General features: G+C 39.4%; 1 protein-coding gene across 2 annotated transcripts; it reads left to right on the top strand.

Moving 5' to 3' along the window:
• The first annotated feature begins 242 nt into the window (after positions 1–242).
• Positions 243–19769, top strand: LOC135638590 (F-box/LRR-repeat protein 10-like). 2 transcript variants are annotated; one of them, XM_065151769.1, is made up of 4 exons: positions 243–586; positions 672–877; positions 14735–14828; positions 18062–19769. In XM_065151769.1, the coding sequence occupies exons 1-4, from the start codon at positions 365–367 to the stop codon at positions 19472–19474; spliced, it is 1935 nt and encodes a 644-aa protein (XP_065007841.1). In that variant the 5' UTR covers positions 243–364; the 3' UTR covers positions 19475–19769. The 2 variants fall into 2 exon arrangements, with proteins under 2 accessions (XP_065007841.1, XP_065007840.1); XM_065151768.1 differs by having other exon boundaries at positions 14711–14828.
• Positions 19770–20392: the final 623 nt, after the last annotated feature.

The following is a 20392-nucleotide window of genomic DNA, read 5'->3' as shown; positions in this document are numbered from 1 at the left end:
TAATATAACACGCATATATGTACAACAAAATCAATATCAAGAAGGCAATATAATACCTTAATTTTATTCTTAGGGTTAATACCTGAGTAGCTAAATTCAATATCATAATCCAGCTTAAATAAATATCTTTTAACTTTACTTTACCTTTTTATTTATTTTGTCCTAAATCCAATTAAAGGCTTTACTTACGCAGCATGCACGGACTTCTTTTAAAATACATAAAAGAGTTTGATTTGCCGTGCTAATGGTAGCGTTCACGCCGATCTTGTCATGATTGCATATAGGAGAGGAAAGCCCCGAGCCCACCGACGGGCCCGCCTGACTCGTCCGAGTTCGCTGCTCGCGATCCACAAACGGGTTCTCGATGGCCGGCGACGCCGGTGTCCTCTATGGCCGAGGCGCTGAAGGAGGAGGAGATCCCCCGGATCCGTTGCCGGGTATCGAGCACTACCTTCCCTCCGCGGTCCTCGCCTCCGTACTATCCCGCCTCGATCCTCGCTCCCTCTGCTCTGCCGCAGCCACCTGCAGCTCCCTCCGCTCCGTCGTCTCCCACGCCCTTTCCTTCCTCCCCTCCTTTCACCTCCTCGTATAATCGTAACCCACGTACTTCAATTTCTTTTTTCCCTTCACGCTTGGCTTTGATTAATCCTTGTTTGTGGGTTTGGGTACAGGAGATCGCGCCAACCCTGGATCTGCTGAGGCCGCTGCTGCCGCCGAATCCGTACCTCAAGAGCTTGAAGCTGGATTGCAGCCGCCTCGATGATTCGTCGATCGGGTTCCTCACCAGGCCATCGCTCCACGAGCTCTGTCTCCATAATTGCGAGAATCTGAGCGGAAGGATTCTCTCCGAGGTCGGTGGCAAGTGCCGGGATCTCAGGTAATAGTTGCGCCACGATCAACCAAAAACAAAAGAAAGAAAAATTGAAGTTGGCTTTTGGTTTTAGAAAAAAATTCTTCTTTGAAATGATTATTTTCCACTAGTTTTTGCATGTAAAGATTGGTGACAGTTAAAAATCCAACCTCATGATCTACCATTAGATTTTTGCCTTTTCAGGAAGCAAGATAATCTTTGTTATGACATTTATTGATCTTAGGTTCACAGGCAATACAGGTGGTCAAAATTTCCAAAATCTATAATTAACCATATGAATCTTAGTTTCTAAGAACATATACTTCGTTGGCCTTCCTGTGGGGTTTTCACCTAAGCTTGATACCAGCGACAGTAACCCATGGCGTTCAAAAAATGGTGAACTTTTCTGCAGAACTTACATTAGTAGATGATGCTGATCTGGGTGATTTAAAGGCTATGATAGAGATAGGAGTGCCAGATGCGACAGATTAGAGATTGCAGCTCTGAGATCAGCAAAGAATAAGCTGTTGTATTACAGAACAACCACAAGAAGATGAACAGACGTCTAGAAATGAACAGAAAACAATTGCATGCAGATCAGGGGTCAATTATATTGAAATCTGTAAATTAGTTTTGCTTATGGGCTAAACAACTAAGAATAACTGTGGTTAATGACTAACTGTTCTTGTATTTTTAATTGTATATATTATATTGTTTTATATTTTAAATTAATTAATAAATCTAAATGCTGATTCCTACTTGAGTCATCTGATCCAGCTAGTCTGGTCTGATCTTGTTTACCACTGTTTTTGATCTTGAGACTAAACAATTGATTTAGTTTGTTAATCTGATGAAGGCTCAACATAAATTGGGGACAATGTCTTTTATCTTTGTTGATCTCTTGTTTCTCCCTAAAATTTGTTTTGATGTTATTCACTTTCAATATCTTCCTAACATCTTGCTTTTGGATGGTTAATTGTATTATTACTAACTATTTGTTGATTCTATGTCGATCATTCCTGATTACTAATTGATCCAAGCCACATGCAAGACATTGTCTTTTCATATTTCTAAACTTAACTGGACATACTAAACCTAATCCTAATCCTCTTACTGGAACAGCTAAACATCAGCATCTTTATTGTTACTAAATATTAAGAGCCCTGCAATCTCCTCTTGTAACTGCTGAGAATATTGATTGGATGGAATGCTCTTCCCTTTTCTTGGTTTTGAACGTTCTAATCCTCTTACTGCAACAGCTAGACATCAGCATCTTTATTTGTTACTAAATATGAAGAGCCCTGCGATCTCCTTTGTTATAACTGTTGAAGATATTGATTGAATGGAATGCTCTTCCCTTCTTTTTCGGCTTTGAACTTCCTGGAAATTCAGCCTAATATGTGCGTTGCACTTAAATGACACTTGCCTGATTTCTTATAGTTTTTAGTCATAGATTAAAGCCATTATATTCCTTTTTTAACTGTTCATTTTGATGTAGTTGCACATATTACTTAGGTTGGCTGATATTTGGCAAACAGAAGCACATCATTAGATGACACCACATTCTCTCTTTGTATATACTACAAAAAAATAATAGAAAAAGGACAAATGAAAAATGGATGATCTAAGATCTTAACTTATCTTCTTTCTTCCATGTTTTCTTCCTCCTGTTCTCTTTTTCTTTCATATATTTTGTTTTGGCTCTATCATCTAACTCATCATAGTCATCACATGATCACAATGGTTTGCTTTTGCAACATCTATCTTGGTTACGAGGCATAATCACTACTAAATATTCCTATTTTTGCTTCCTCAAAATTGCTATATTTGCACATTTCTTTCTCTTATCTATACTTGAATACACATGCATGATATTTGGTCTCTCATAAAATTTGCTGTTTTCTTCCATTCCACATATGCCTTTACTGGAGTATGTATGTTAAAAACTTGCTAATCTGATATTGCATAGGTACGTCTCTCAGTGGCATGTATGCTTTTATTTAAGTTTTATTCTTAACTATAGAAATTTCTTGTGGTGTTTGCTTAACACAGAATTATATGTGTTAAGTGCTAGAATACAAATTTTGAAGAATATCTTCTCTTTGCAGTTTACATTCTTTGGATCTGATGATACCTTAGATGCTTTATTTTGTGTTAAGGTATATCAGATCCATTAGGACTAACATCGAAATCCTGGTTGGACAGGAAAAAGGAAGAGGGGGAATACTTTTCTCTTAAATTACCCCTAACATGGTTTAGTAGTTCATTCATATGAGTTCTAAATGTGTTTGATGATCACAAAATCATGATTCCTAGCTGCTAGATTGGTAGGTCTGAACCACCAGTTTTGACTGTGATATATCAATTCAACGTGGACCTTTGCAGCTTGATTCTGAATTTATGGCTAAACAATGTCATATATACAAAGACATTTTTCACAAAGTTCAGGTATTGGTATAGTGTCCTGTGCATTAAACTTGGACAATATAATTTGTCATTTTGAAGTGAGATACAAATGTATCACATGCCATATTTGACATTTGGGATACATTTGGTATGCAAATGGGGATTGAGGTCTGCTATTGATATGATGAGGGATGTGTGGATAAGCTTTATCATCGAGAGGGAACAACCCAAATCACCTGCTGAGGTCCCTATAAGACTGCTCAATCATAAACGAGGTAGGAGTACACAGATAAGAAAGGTGAATGCACAGATTTGGGTGGTGTCCTTTGTTAGGATCAAGAGCACTAAGAGGGGGGGGGTGAATTAGTGCAGCGGAAATCTTATAATAATTTAAAACCAAAAAGCTGCGTTCGTTCAAAAACGATTATGATGCAAAAGCAAATTTTCAGTTTGTATCTAAGTACAGTTTGCGTCTAAGCGCAGATTGCGTCTAAACGCAGTTTTACGTCTAAACGCAGTTTTACGTCTAAACGTAGATTTACGTTTAAGCGCAGTTTTACGTCTAAACGCAGTTTTACGTCTAGACGCAGATTTACGTCTAAACTTTGAAACTCGTTTGTATATTCGCAGAAGGCAGTATGCAGTTGAAATCAAAACGTAAACGTAAACTGAAATCTGATGATTGAGCGAAGAAAGCCGATTTACGTCCGAATGCAGTTTTACGTCTAAATGTTGAAACTTGTTCGTAAAATCGTAGAGGACAGATTGCAGTTATAAATAGGATTAAAATGCAAGCGTAAACTGCAAGGAAGCTCGTTCGTAAAAGCGCAGAAAACCGTTCTGCAGAATCAAACGTAAACGTAAACTGTAATGTACGAAAATACGAGTTTACGTCTGAATCCAGATTTGGAAGAACAGCACTTAGAACTTGTTCGTGAAAGCGCAGAGAGCAGTAGTGATGAGGGAGGTTTGCAGTAATGATAAAGTGCTCGAAATTAAACGCAAACCAGAGATTTATAGTGGTTCGGTCAGCCTTGACCTACTCCACTTTTGGCTTCCTCTACCGATGAGGTTGCCGACGTCAACTAGCAGCCTTCCTTCAATGGGCGAAGGCCAAACTTCCCTCTTACAGTTTCTCTCCTTTTGACAGGCTTAGGAGACAACCTTTACAGACCTTTCTCTCCTCACTTTACAGTTGAAAACTTGAAGAACAGAAGGAGGAGACTCAAGGCTTTACAACACGTTTGAGCTCTTTAGAATCACAGAAAAGATCACAATTTTGGTATATGTCTGTATCTTTTCAGTGCTGAATGGGTGGGGTATTTATAGGCCCCAACCCAATTCAAAATTGGAGCTCAAATCGATCAAATCGATCCAATCCCAGAATTTCTGGGATCAGGCGGTTGCACCTCTCGACTGGAGAGGTGGCACCGCCTGGCAGAGCTCGAAGACTGAGCTCTGCCGATTGCTTCTTCTCTGCCAGAGCTCGAAGACTGAGCTCGATGGTTGCATCACCTGGCAGAGCTCGAAGACTGAGCTTGGTGGTTGCATCACCTGGCAGAGCTCGAAATCTGAGCTTGGTGGTTGCATCACTTGGCAGAGCTCCAAACTGAGCTCACGCTGATGCACCATTCTGCCATAGCTCGAAGACCGAGCTTGGTGAATTCATCACCTGGCAAAGCTCGAGACTGAGCTCAGGCTGATGCACCACACTGCCAAAGCTCGAAGACTGAGCTTGGTGGTTGCATCGCCTGGCATAGCTCGGAACTTGAGCTTTGGCGGTGCAACCTCTTGGCTGGAGCGGTTGCACCTCCCAGCCTTGCAACCCTGGCGGTTGCACCTCCTGGCTGGGGCGGTTGCACCTCCCAGCCTTGCAACCCTGGCGGTTGCACCTCCTGGCTGGGGCGGTTGCACCTCCCAGCCTTGCAACCCTGGCGGTTGCACCTCCTGGCTGGGGCGGTTGCACCTCTCAACCCCACAGCCCAGGCGGTTGCACCTCCTGGCTGGGGCGGTTGCACCTCTCAACCCCACAGCCCAGGCGGTTGCACCTCCTGGCTGGGGCGGTTGCACCTCCTGGTGCAATCAGGGTCCGAATGGTTCACTCCATTCGACCCACTTTGAATCTTTTCAGGGGCCCAATTGCCCCAAGATTAAGCTAATGGGATCACCTCCCATTTTCATGCTTAATCATCGTGCTAACTACGATTATCTCTAAGACAACTTCTGCAGCTTTGCACCGATGCGTCAATCGCTTCTTCCGGCGAGTTTCCGGCCAACTTCCGTCGATCAACCGATAACCTTCGGTGATCCTTCTGCGGACATCCGGCATACTCCTGGACTTTGCGACGATCCACTTGGCGAGTTCCGACGAGCTTCGCTTGGCAAGCTTCTGGACTTCTCGGATCTGTTCTCTCTGAACCTCCGACGACCGTCCGAACTTCCGTCGAACTCTCGAACTCCCAACGTGATCCTGATCTTGACTCTGGCGCAACTCCTGGACTTTGCGACGATCCACTTGGCGAGTTCCGACGAGCTTCGCTTGGCAAGCTTCTGGACTTCTCGGATCTGTTCTCTCTGAACCTCCGACGACCGTCCGAACTTCCGTCGAACTCTCGAACTCCCAACGTGATCCTGATCTTGACTCCGGCGCAACTCCTGCTGCTTGTCTTAATCTCATCGTAGTTAATCCTGCACACTTATCTCAACAAATAGATTAGATAACAAATGACAATTGACTTCATCATCAAAATCCGAGATTCAACAATCTCCCCCTTTTTGATGATGACAATCAATTGATAAAGGAGTTATCCTTAACTCCCCCTATCTATATGCCATAGTTGAGATAAGTCAACCTTGAATTCAAGACCTAAGAATTCAAGTGACGCATTGATAAGTTAGATCAGTTAAACTTATCAATGCTCCCATCATGATGCCTATCATGATGTTTCTCTTCAAGAATTATGTCAAGGCATGACATTCATCAACAAGTTTTTATGATTGTGTTTGTAACCATTCATCATGTAATCATATAAAGCAACGAAGGACTTTTTACATGATGCTCACATTTGAGATATTCTAGTAAGTTTGCATTTTCTTTATAATATCAAATCAAGACATGATGCAAACTATAGTACATGTTCACATATCTCTTGGTGATGCAAGGATGGCATAACATTGTTTATAGCATCACTCAAGTATTTGCAACTATGACATAGATATGATTATGGCAGTTCAGCTATGACATAGTGTTTATCAATTCATATTTTTCTCCCCCTTTGTCATCTACAAAAAGCATGATAGCATTATTAAGCATATAAGAGAAATCATGACACATATATCACTGTATTGTTTTTGCTTGACGGAGGAAAGTCATTTTCCAAGGAGTTTTAATAAGAGTGTACGGGAACATCCCATTTTTAGCATACATCCTGAAAAATGAACTTCTTACATGCATTTGGTTAAAAATATTCGTCACATAATTTGCAACATGTTATTTGATCAAGCGTTGTCAAGGCATGTAATAGTATTCGAATAATTTTGATGTAGTAACACAATTATTTTAAGTGCAGCATTATATCATATTGCATAGCAGGATTTTTATTTCAGCAAGTGTAGCATTGTATCACATGGTAAGATATCAGCTCGTATGATGCAAATTTTTGTTTGATACATGGCATGATAGCAAACATATTAGCAATAGCTACCATATCACTGTCATACTGCTAACTTATCAACTTAAAATGGTATGTTGGTTCATATTTTCAAGGCATGTATCCGAAAGATAATTTTAACTAGTTTAAGTATTCGGACATATCAACATTCCTAATTCTCTTCTTATGTAATCAAATTGTTCTTCACATAGGGGTTTTGTGAAGATATCAGCCAGTTGATGTTTGGTATCAATAAATTCTATGGTCACGTCATGATTAGTGACATGATCACGTATAAAGTGATGTCTAATATCAATGTGTTTTGTTCTTGAGTGTTGTATAGGATTTTTAGTTAAGCATATTGCACTCGTGTTATCACATTTAATGGGAATATCTTTAAGATTCACTTTGTAATCTTCTAAAGTGTTTTTCATCCATACAACTTGTGCACAGCATGCACTTGCTGCAATGTATTCAGCTTCGGTTGTTGATAGGGCAACTGAGTTTTGTTTCTTAGATGACCAGGATACAAGGGCATGTCCTAAAAATTGACATGATCCTGATGTGCTTTTTCTGTCTAGTTTACAGCCAGCGAAGTCCGCATCAGCATAAGCTGTTAATTCAAAATTTTCTGATTTTGGGTACCATAATCCTAGATTGGTAGTTCCATTAAGATATCTGAGTATTCTTTTGACAGCTTTGAGATGAGATATCTTAGGGTCTGATTGAAATCTAGCACAAAGTCCTACACTGAACATAATGTCTGGTCTTGTGGCAGTGAGGTAAAGTAAACTTCCTATCATACCCCTATAGGTTTTTTGATCGAAGCTTTCTCCATTCTCATCAACTTCTAACTTAGTGGAGGTGCTCATAGGAGTGTCAATGGCTTTTGAACTATTCATTTTGAACTTTTTTAGCAAACTTACAGCATATTTGGTTTGACTAATAAAGATGCCATTGCTTAGTTGTTTGATTTGTAGGCCTAAGAAGAATGTTAATTCTCCCATTAGACTCATTTCGAATTCATGACTCATAGTTTTCGAAAAGGATTCACAAAGAGATTCATTTGTAGAACCAAAGATAATGTCATCAACATAAATCTGAACAATGAGAAAATCATTTTCAAAATTCTTGATAAACAATGTAGTATCAACCTTGCCTTTTACGAAATTATTTTCAATGAGAAAAGAGCTAAGTCTCTCATACCAAGCCCTTGGGGCTTGCTTTAAACCATAGAGAGCTTTAGTTAATCTAAACACATGATTAGGGTAGCCATTATTTTCAAATCCAGGAGGTTGTTCAACATAAACTTCTTCAGAAATGAAACCATTTAGAAAAGCGCTTTTAACATCCATTTGAAATAATTTAAAATTATTGCAACTAGCATAGGCAAGGAGCAACCTTATGGCTTCCAATCGAGCCACAGGTGCGAAGGTTTCTTCGTAATCGATACCTTCTTCTTGGTTGAAACCTTTGGCCACTAATCTAGCCTTGTTTCTAACCACGATACCATTTTCATCTTGCTTGTTTCTAAAGACCCATTTAGTACCAATTACTAAATGGTCATTTGGTCTAGGAACAAGCGTCCACACCTCATTTCTCTCAAATTGATTTAATTCATCTTGCATTGCGAAAATCCATGAATCATCTTTCATGGCTTCATCAACACATTTGGGTTCAATTTGGGAGAGAAAAGCGGCGTTGGCACAAAAGTTTTTAAAAGAAGATCGTGTTTGAACCCCCTTTGATGTGTCTCCTAGGATTAGTTCCTTAGGATGAGCATCTATATACTTCCAATCCTTGGGTAAGGATGTTTTGGAAGTAGATGCAACCAAGTTGCTAGTTGGAGACGGGGTTTCGTTTAAATTCAAGGAATCAAAAATAATATCATCATCAAGATCATTTTTCTTAATTTCTGAAATCTCATTGAAAACAACATGGATGGATTCTTCAATAATTAAGGTTCTTTTATTGAAGATGCGAAAAGCTTTAGAAACCGAAGAATAACCAAGAAAAATTCCTTCATCAGATTTAGCATCGAATTTTCCTAAGTTATCCTTTTCATTCAAGATAAAACACTTACACCCAAAGACTTTAAAATATGAGACATTGGGTTTTTTGTTATTCCATAACTCATAAGGAGTTTTGGTGAGTAAGGGTCTTACTAGGACTCTATTTAAAATATAACATGCAGTGTTTACAGCTTCGGCCCAAAAATATTTGGGTAGGCTATGTTCATTCAACATGGTTCTAGCCATTTCTTGCAAATTTCGATTTTTTCTTTCTACTACCCCATTTTGTTGAGGATTTCTTGGAGTAGAGAAGTTATGGTTGTATCCGTTGAGTTCACAGAATTCTTGGAAGTCATGGTTTTGAAATTCTCCACCGTGATCACTTCTAATTGACGAAATCATAGATTCCTTCTCATTTTGAACAAGTTTACAAAACTTGGTAAAATGTCTAAAGCATTCATTTTTTTGTTTTAAGAAGTAGGTCCATGTATATCTGCTGTAGTCATCAATAATGACAAAGGCGTATTTGCTACCTCCTAGACTCGATGTAGAGATTGGTCCGAACAAGTCCATATGGATCAATTGTAAGGGCCTAGAGGTGCTTATTTGATTCTTAGCTTTGAAGCTACCCCTAATTTGCTTACCTAATTGGCAAGCATCACATACATTATCTTTGATGAACTTGATATGAGGAATTCCTCTTACAAGTTCTCTAGATGATACTTGATTGATTAGTTTCATGCTAGCATGACCTAATCTTCTATGCCATAGCCAAGCATCCTCATTCATAACGGCAAAGCACATTTCATCACATAAGTTATTGATGTCAATAGTGTATACGTTGTTTTGTTTTAATGCAATCATAGATATATTTTTGTGTGGTTTTTCAATGATGCAGGCATTAGATTCAAATCTTATAATATATCCTTTATCACATAATTGACTAATGCTCAAGAGGTTATGTTTTAAACCATCAACTAGTAAAACATCTTCAATAGAGAGGTTGGATTTGTTACCAATGGTTCCTTTGCCAATGATTTTACCCTTGTTGTTGTCTCCGAAGGTGACATATCCTTCGTCTATGCTAGAGAGCTTAGAGAATTGAGATGGATCTCCGGTCATATGCCTTGAGCATCCACTATCAAGGTACCATTTCTTGCTCCTAGCTTGCGATTGTTTAGTTTTCTACAAGAAGGAATGACGTTTAGGTACCCATTTGCTTTTGGGTGCCTCATAAATAGATCTACATTTTCTATCATGTTGCATAGAGTTTATCATGGTTCCTTTAGGAACCCAAATTAATTTGTTTGGACTTATTTTCTTGAATGGACAACAATGTGTCTTGTGTCCAGATTTGCAACAAAAGTTGCACTTGGTTTGGTGTTGAACGTGTAAGATGGGGCCTTTTACAAAGGTAGTTGGATTTTGGTGAGGACTCCTCACAAATCCAATCCCACTTCTTTTGGGAGCATGACCCTTGTTTGTAAGGATCATGTTTAATGACTTGCTACCAACCTCGAATTTCTTCAAGGTGTCCTTAAGCAGCAAGTTTTCTTTTTGTATAGTTTCTAAATCATGACATTTGATACATGAGTTTAAACTATCATGATGTTCAACTTTTAATTTATCAAACTCACAAGTAAGATTATCATGTAGCCTTTTTAGCAACTTGTATTTCTTATTTATAACTTTGCATTCATTAAATAAATCATGGAAGGCATTTAGTAATTCATCGAAAGATAAATCAGCTTCTAATAAATCTGTTACCTCCCCTTCGATGGCCATAAAGGCGTAATGAGCAACTTGCTCGGTGTTGGATTCTTCTTCCTCGGATGCGCTCGAATCATCCCATGTTGCTTGGAGCGCCTTCTTCTTTGTTGTTCTTTTCTTGACTTGGGGACAATCACTTTTGTAATGTCCCGGCTTTTTACATTCATAGCAGATCACCTGGTCCTTCTTAGGTTCAAGTTTATTTTTCACATCATTTTTAAACTTGTTTCTTTTGAAGAATTTTTTAAACTTTCTTGTCAAAAGTGCCAAGTCATCGTCACAATCCTCATCACTTGAGTTTTCTCTCAAGTGGCATTCAGAAGTTTTAAGTGCCATATCCTTCCTGTTCTTTGGAAGGATGTCCTCTTGCTCTTCATGAGCTTTGCATGTCATTTCGTAGGTCATTAATGACCCGATTAGTTCTTCAAGAGGGAAATTTTGCAGATCTTTTGCCTCTTGAATGGCGGTAACTTTAGGATCCCAACTCTTAGGAAGGGATCTTAGTATCTTATTAACAAGCTCAAAATCCGAGAAGCTCTTTCCGAGACCTTTTAAACCGTTGACGACATCCGTGAAACGGGTAAACATGTCGCCAATGGTTTCACTCGGTTTCATTCGAAAAAGTTCAAAAGAATGTAGCAACAAATTGATTTTTGACTCTTTCACTCTACTTGTGCCCTCGTGGGTCACTTCAAGTGTGTGCCAAATATCAAAAGCAGTTTCGCAAGTTGAAACACGATTAAATTCGTTTTTATCTAGTGCGCAAAATAAGGCATTCATAGCCTTTGCATTAAGAGCGAAAGCCTTCTTCTCCAAATCGTTCCAATCGATCATTGGAAGAGAAGATTTTGAAAATCCATTTTCAACAAGGTTCCATAGTTCAAAATCCATAGAAATAAGAAAGATCCTCATTCGGGTCTTCCAGTAAGTGTAGTCCGTTCCACTGAACATGGGTGGACGTGTAATCGAATGCCCCTCTTGGTTTCCGGCGTAAGCCATCTCTCTTGGGTTTTAATCCTTTAGAGAGTTAACCTTGCTCTGATACCAATTGTTAGGATCAAGAGCACTAAGAGGGGGGGGGTGAATTAGTGCAGCGGAAATCTTATAATAATTTAAAACCAAAAAGCTGCGTTCGTTCAAAAACGATTATGATGCAAAAGCAAATTTTCAGTTTGTATCTAAGTACAGTTTGCGTCTAAGCGCAGATTGCGTCTAAACGCAGTTTTACGTCTAAACGCAGTTTTACGTCTAAACGTAGATTTACGTTTAAGCGCAGTTTTACGTCTAAACGCAGTTTTACGTCTAGACGCAGATTTACGTCTAAACTTTGAAACTCGTTTGTATATTCGCAGAAGGCAGTATGCAGTTGAAATCAAAACGTAAACGTAAACTGAAATCTGATGATTGAGCGAAGAAAGCCGATTTACGTCCGAATGCAGTTTTACGTCTAAATGTTGAAACTTGTTCGTAAAATCGTAGAGGACAGATTGCAGTTATAAATAGGATTAAAATGCAAGCGTAAACTGCAAGGAAGCTCGTTCGTAAAAGCGCAGAAAACCGTTCTGCAGAATCAAACGTAAACGTAAACTGTAATGTACGAAAATACGAGTTTACGTCTGAATCCAGATTTGGAAGAACAGCACTTAGAACTTGTTCGTGAAAGCGCAGAGAGCAGTAGTGATGAGGGAGGTTTGCAGTAATGATAAAGTGCTCGAAATTAAACGCAAACCAGAGATTTATAGTGGTTCGGTCAGCCTTGACCTACTCCACTTTTGGCTTCCTCTACCGATGAGGTTGCCGACGTCAACTAGCAGCCTTCCTTCAATGGGCGAAGGCCAAACTTCCCTCTTACAGTTTCTCTCCTTTTGACAGGCTTAGGAGACAACCTTTACAGACCTTTCTCTCCTCACTTTACAGTTGAAAACTTGAAGAACAGAAGGAGGAGACTCAAGGCTTTACAACACGTTTGAGCTCTTTAGAATCACAGAAAAGATCACAATTTTGGTATATGTCTGTATCTTTTCAGTGCTGAATGGGTGGGGTATTTATAGGCCCCAACCCAATTCAAAATTGGAGCTCAAATCGATCAAATCGATCCAATCCCAGAATTTCTGGGATCAGGCGGTTGCACCTCTCGACTGGAGAGGTGGCACCGCCTGGCAGAGCTCGAAGACTGAGCTCTGCCGATTGCTTCTTCTCTGCCAGAGCTCGAAGACTGAGCTCGATGGTTGCATCACCTGGCAGAGCTCGAAGACTGAGCTTGGTGGTTGCATCACCTGGCAGAGCTCGAAATCTGAGCTTGGTGGTTGCATCACTTGGCAGAGCTCCAAACTGAGCTCACGCTGATGCACCATTCTGCCATAGCTCGAAGACCGAGCTTGGTGAATTCATCACCTGGCAAAGCTCGAGACTGAGCTCAGGCTGATGCACCACACTGCCAAAGCTCGAAGACTGAGCTTGGTGGTTGCATCGCCTGGCATAGCTCGGAACTTGAGCTTTGGCGGTGCAACCTCTTGGCTGGAGCGGTTGCACCTCCCAGCCTTGCAACCCTGGCGGTTGCACCTCCTGGCTGGGGCGGTTGCACCTCCCAGCCTTGCAACCCTGGCGGTTGCACCTCCTGGCTGGGGCGGTTGCACCTCTCAACCCCACAGCCCAGGCGGTTGCACCTCCTGGCTGGGGCGGTTGCACCTCTCAACCCCACAGCCCAGGCGGTTGCACCTCCTGGCTGGGGCGGTTGCACCTCCTGGTGCAATCAGGGTCCGAATGGTTCACTCCATTCGACCCACTTTGAATCTTTTCAGGGGCCCAATTGCCCCAAGATTAAGCTAATGGGATCACCTCCCATTTTCATGCTTAATCATCGTGCTAACTACGATTATCTCTAAGACAACTTCTGCAGCTTTGCACCGATGCGTCAATCGCTTCTTCCGGCGAGTTTCCGGCCAACTTCCGTCGATCAACCGATAACCTTCGGTGATCCTTCTGCGGACATCCGGCATACTCCTGGACTTTGCGACGATCCACTTGGCGAGTTCCGACGAGCTTCGCTTGGCAAGCTTCTGGACTTCTCGGATCTGTTCTCTCTGAACCTCCGACGACCGTCCGAACTTCCGTCGAACTCTCGAACTCCCAACGTGATCCTGATCTTGACTCTGGCGCAACTCCTGGACTTTGCGACGATCCACTTGGCGAGTTCCGACGAGCTTCGCTTGGCAAGCTTCTGGACTTCTCGGATCTGTTCTCTCTGAACCTCCGACGACCGTCCGAACTTCCGTCGAACTCTCGAACTCCCAACGTGATCCTGATCTTGACTCCGGCGCAACTCCTGCTGCTTGTCTTAATCTCATCGTAGTTAATCCTGCACACTTATCTCAACAAATAGATTAGATAACAAATGACAATTGACTTCATCATCAAAATCCGAGATTCAACATCCTTAGCTTCTTACCTATTTGCAGTTAGAGTTACTCTTTTTTGTATAATCTTTCATGCAAAAATCCATTATTTTTGTGTACAGCATGGACTATTTGAAACCTCTGTACCTCTTCCTGGTAATGGAGAATGCTACTGTTGAAGTGTATGAGCTACCACATGTAAATATGATAATTGTCATGTCCATGTTGCAGTACCCCCTGATTCTTTATCCTCGGTCATACGTTTTGACTATTGCATGTATCTTGCCTGACAATGAAGATCACCATTAAACACCAACACATGACTAAATTCTACAAGCTCCTTTAAAGCTATAATATACATATCTTATGCAAATTGGATGTTTTTTCTTTCGTGTTTGATGATGTCGATTGCAAAATGCTGATAACACCATATGCTTGGAATGTAATCAAGATGTCACTATCTGAGATATAGTTTATGAGGCATCATCCTTTCCAAAGCTTAACAGTTTGATTATTCTAAATTTCCTTTATTGATGAAACAAGTATGATAAGTATTCGTATTTATTTTTGACATTCAGTGAAGTGATAATGCTACTTGGTTGTTAATTGTGACTCCTGTATTTTTAGTGGAATTGAATGTCCTTTTGACAGGTCTCTCTCTTTGAGCTCTCTAGCTGAACGTAGAGGCCTCTCAATTGTTTTTACTGATCTAGAGGAACTGCTTACTGGTTGTTCTCAGTTAGAGGTGAGTTTAGAATATTCAGTTGAAGTAAACTTTGTTATGAATGATAAATGTAATTCTTGATAATTTTTAGTTCAGAGTATTCAGTTGAAGCAATTTTTGATAAGGACCTTATCTCACAAAATGGTATAAAGGAAAGGCATGCCTTCCACACAAATGCTAGATCTGCTTATGAGAGATCAGGCTTCTTGATAGACATCACAGATTGGCTTCAATAAATTTAGTTGATGAAAGATGTAGATAGGAGAGAAATGTTGCTCTTGATTTCAACAAGAAATTGTATCAAGTTTGAAACATTGGCCAAGAGAACAGCAATTAGTGTTCAATGACCAGCCTGTAATACAATCACTGAGGAGACTTGTTAACCTTCGTTTCATATCACATTTTGATTTCATTGAGGGAGGATCTAGGTAGTTCAGTGTCCGCAAGTTTTAATATCACCTTGGACCTAGCATATTGTCTTTAATGTTTGTGAGTTATTGGGATTCTGTTTTTCTTGTTGTTGTTGTCCTTCTTATAGGGAATAAGGTCATTCTTCCCTTTATTAATATTTTCATTTTGTTTGATGCATGGTATGGGTTGGAAAGCTACAGAATTTTAGGATTAGCATATTATGGTATGTCCTCCAGCTTTACTGGTTATACATCTTTCAGTTGGTGAGCTAAATATTTGATTATGCTTTTTGAAACAATAAATTCCATTTTTCTTCAACTAATTCAGGGATGATTATTGGTTGGTGGATCAGTTATGTCGATAAGGGCACCAAGGTTGTCAATCCTTTCTTATTTGTAGTAATCATCCATCTCTTGCTAGCACCTCATGCTGTTAGCTTCTCTTACAAGAGGAGAATCATAGCAGGAACAGATGTATTGTTACATAAAGTGGTGACAATATTATTAGGTGATTCATGGCTAGTATCTTCAGTGGATCTCCAAGTTGATAACAGAAGCAACAGAACACCATATATAGATGATGGATGTAGCCAAGTGAACCGAAACATGACCAGGACAGTGCATGGTCTGTATAACAGTTGACCCTAAAACAAGAGAGGCAGAATCAACAAGGCTAAGTAAACTAAGGGATACCAAATTCTAAAACATTTATGTAGGCATAACTACCATAATTGCAGTCATATCGGTTTGACTATTCTGGTTTCAGTATCTTTTCAAATTTTGCAACTGTAAAGGATATGCTCCTTTTTATGATCTTCCTTATCCAGATTTTGTTCGTCGTTGGGTGCTTTGTCTAATAACTAACTTACCAACTATTACCAGAGAGGGAGAGATAAGTTGTAATAATTGCAACCATATTATTAGAGATAAGTTACAGTATCATGACTCAAGTTGTGCAGTTAATTAATTTTTGAAGTTAGTAAATATTCCAGGTAAATCTTCTACTTTGCATTTCATCTATGGTAAATTTTCATCCTTTTGAGATCAATTTTAAATTTCCATTTAGCTCAACTTTCATCATATTATGCATGAGGCCTCAACCCAGTGACTCATTGAATCATGTGTCTGGACTTCATGGGTTAAAACTGGCGTAAATTGATCCATTTCTGTTCATTTAACCCGAAGGCGATAATACTATTTTTTTCATTTTTTATTATTCTACTCTGAACCCCAATATTCTTTTCTTTTCTGTTTATTAAAAAACTGCAACAGAAAAAATATACATGTTTTTCTGTTCTCAGATGAAATCTTGCATATCTGCACTTTTTACCCTGTGTGCAACAGAAGCAATCTCTTGACTGCTGCTTTCTGCATTCTGCTGCCCCTAAACCTACTGAATGTCAGGTCAAACTGCTCTGCAGCTCATTGTATCTGAGTTATATTTTTGCCCCCTCCAAACTCTTCATGGCTGCATTATCAAATTTAATCATCCTTCACTTTTGAAAAATCGAGGGAACATCTTATTGAATGTGCAAACTTCTGTAAGAATATTGGAATAGATTTTATCTTTCTTGTCTTTATCTAAAGAGATCGATGCCGCTTGACTTGTGAAAAAATTGTTAGGTTTCAGTTCCTTTAGGACACACCAGTATTTTGCATTTTTAATACATGTATGATATATTTGAATAGAAAAAACTACAATATTTTTTTAGGATATTATATATGTATAGCATGTCAGATAGAGTCTATGAATTCCTTTGATAAAAAAGACCAATAGCTATTTAAAAATTTAAGATGAATACTGAACCCCAGAGGAACTGAGCGGAGAGAGTAGCTAGGTAGTGAATGCATCTTGAACTTTAGATCCAATCACTTCCTTGGTTCCTTTTCATTCTCGTATGATCTTATAAGATTCATACTTTATGATTGATTAAAAACCATGCATTTGAACTGATTGTACAGAAGTTGCTTAGTTTTGGTATTTAATCCTGTAAGAGTATTAAAATGTAGTGAAAGAGTAAAAGACCTAATATGTTATTCTTATATATTTGTCTCTTTGTAACTCAATGAAGAGTATTATAATCTTTAATTGATGAAACAGTGATTGCCGTTTGTTCATGTTTGGTAAACAATGACACCTATTCTCTCTGAGAGGCATTCTGGAGATGTTTTGATCTGCTATACTTATTAATCAATTGGTGACTGCTTGAAGGATGTAATTATCTTCTTTCTAGTTCAGGTGCAAGCATAATGTTATAAACATGACTTTTTCCTCATCTTCTTTATATTCATCTTTGAGGTTGCATGTTCAAAGTGAACCCTACAGATACTTGTTTATGAACTGGACCTGTAGTTGACATGATACATGAGATCTTTGAATATACTGCTATTCTGTTAATGGTTTATTCATTTTCCCATACTTGTCATTGAGTGTCTCAATAGAAATGTGCATAGCATAAGAATTTATGATCACCTCAGAAGGTTCTCATACAAGGAGTTAACTCTTACAAAATGCTTGATGCCATGCATCCCATTATTGTTGGAATCTTAATTTTGTGCATTGCCATATGTCATGTTTTTCTTATCTAGATGTTAATGTTGAAATGGTCTAAGATATTTTTTTTACTTTTGCTACTCGCTGAGCTTGGCACTTGATTTCTCCTTGTTTGACAATCCATATGTCATGCTTTTCTTATCTACGACGAGTTAACTGTTACAAAATGCTTGATGCTGTGCATCCCATTATTGTTGGAATCTTAATTTTGTGCATTGCCATATGTCATGTTTTTCTTATCAAGATGTTATTGTTGAAATGGTCTAAGATATTTTTTTTACTTTTGCTAGTCTCTGAGCTTGGCACTTGATTTCTCCTCATTTGACAATCCTAAATTTGGCCAAGTATGGGCGACTGCCTCTGCAGCTCTCTCTTCTCTGGAGGTTGGTTATATACCCCTGACGATGTTGATCGAACTGCTGAGTGCAACAGTGCAGTCACGTCAGTCCCTGCGCCCCGTTAAACCACCTATCTTTCCTAGCCTTCAGATGCTATGCCTTTCGGTTGACTACATCACAGATCACTTGGTTGGTTTTGTTTCAAAGGGCCTTCCATCATTATCCTCTTTGGATCTTCAAGATGCTCCTATTATGGAACCTATAGTAACTTCAGATCTCACCAATGCTGGACTTCAGCAGATCAACCCACATGGTAAACTGAAACACATTTCTCTTGTACGTAGCCAAGAATTCTTGTTCACCTACTTCCGCCGAGTCAATGATCTAGGCATTCTTTTAATGTCTGATGCTTGCTCTCAATTGGAGAGTATCTGTCTTGGAGGTTTCTGTCGTGTTACAGATACTGGCTTCAGGGCAATCATACACTCGTGCTCTAACCTTCGCAAGTTCAGGGTATCGCATGGGAGCCAACTCACTGATCTGGTGTTTCATGATATCTCTGCCACTTCCCTTTCTCTGACACATGTTAGCTTGCGGTGGTGTAATCTCCTAAGCAATCTTGGGATTGTGGGATTGTCAAATAACAAGCAGCTGATTGTTCTTGACCTGAGGGATTGCCGGAATCTAGGTGATGAAGCTGTAAAAGCTTTAAGCTATCTTCCTAAATTACAAATATTATTGCTGGATGGTACTGACACCAGTGATTTAGGACTATCATACCTGGGCCATGGCAGTTGTCCATTGGTGTCATTATCTCTTAGAGGGTGTAAAAGGATCACAGACAATGGCATATCATTATTATTTAGTGGTTCAGTTAATCAAAGCCTGCAAGTTTTGGACCTCTCGAGGCTTCCCAATCTCACGGACAATGGCATTTTGTCACTAGCAAAAGGTAGGATACCAATTGTTGAACTTCGCATCAGAGAATGTCCGCATATAGGAGATACTTCGGTTATGGCTTTAGCATCAATGCAAATTGAGGGCAGGACTCCCGGAAGTAGCTTGTATGTGCTAGACATGTTTGAGTGTGGTGGCATCACGCCACTTGCCATTCGATGGTTTAAGAAGCCTTACTTCCCAAGATTGAGATGGCTGGGAGTAACAGGGAGCTTGAACAGAGATATGGTGGATGCTTTATCGAGAAGCCGACCTTTCTTGCGTATAGCATGCCGTGGTGAGGAGCTAGGGATGAGCTTTTTGGACACTTCGGGTGGATGGTACAGCCATGAAGAGGATGAAATGGATGAACTGGAACGCTGGCTTTTGGAAGGTGAGGATGAAATTGAAAATGACTCAGACCAGTAATCACTATTATCATCTATCTATTACTTCTGGTCTCTGTCTGTGTAACTTCGCCCCCTGTAGTCGTTGCTATTCCAATTATCGTGGCAGCTGGTCATTTTTTCTTTATCTATGTTGTATATTATCATCCATAAGCAGATTTATGACATGCTTCTAATAGGAGGTCTCAGGTTTAATTCCGGTGGCCATGACTTTAGGTTGCTGAGGAACATATTCCTCCAATATTTCTGTAATGATTATGTGCCATGGTGTATGAACAAATTCCTCATTTGGAGTGCTTTTATTGGTTTCTGCTTTCTCTTTTGTCTCCTTATAATTGGTTCAGTATGTAAGTTATCCTCAACTGTGTGGTGTATTGATGTTGTACTATTATAATTCACCTCAGTTGTTCTGTGACATGAAAGCAATCTGTAGAAAAAGGGGCTCAATGCACTTTCTATTGATGGTTTTTGCTCCTCATCTCTTGTGCAAACTCCTATTGTCAATTTCTTTTTCCAAGAGTGATATGATAATCAAGCTAACCTGGTTAAGATTTAGAGTGGACATCATGTAAATTCAATTAATTATTAAAAAAAAATAGTTTCTACATCTTTTTCTTGGATAATAACAGAACATTTCATTCTGTTAGCCTAATGACTGTGTCCATCATCTGCCACTGGCTTGTTGGGTTCATTCCCTTGTATGCTTCATTCTACTCGTTCCAAGGATGGTTATTCTAATTAGATTTATGCAGGTTAAATAAGCATAAATAACCAAAAAAAATGATCTACTTCGGCATTTACCTTAAGAAAAAAAAATCGTATTTTCAGCTCTTAGATCTCCTTAGGATACCACTAGAAGTCTAAACACTCGCAACCAACATTTTTAAGCAACTTTTAGATCTCCATGTTAAACATTAGCTAATATTACTGGTATTACTGG

Source organism: Musa acuminata, chromosome BXJ3-5, assembly GCF_036884655.1.
Source record: "Musa acuminata AAA Group cultivar baxijiao chromosome BXJ3-5, Cavendish_Baxijiao_AAA, whole genome shotgun sequence".
Classification (NCBI taxonomy): Eukaryota; Viridiplantae; Streptophyta; class Magnoliopsida; order Zingiberales; family Musaceae; genus Musa; species Musa acuminata.
This window is presented reverse-complemented; position numbering and strand designations above follow the sequence as displayed.

Excerpts from the sequence above, each read along its gene's own strand:
- LOC135638590 (XM_065151768.1), top strand. The coding sequence starts at position 365 with ATGGCCGGCGACGCCGGTGTCCTCTATGGCCGAGGCGCTGAAGGAGGA. Across the intron at positions 587-671 it reads TCCCCTCCTTTCACCTCCTC|GAGATCGCGCCAACCCTGGA; the intron begins GTATAATCGTAA and ends GTTTGGGTACAG. Across the intron at positions 878-14,710 it reads GGCAAGTGCCGGGATCTCAG|TGGAATTGAATGTCCTTTTG; the intron begins GTAATAGTTGCG and ends CTGTATTTTTAG.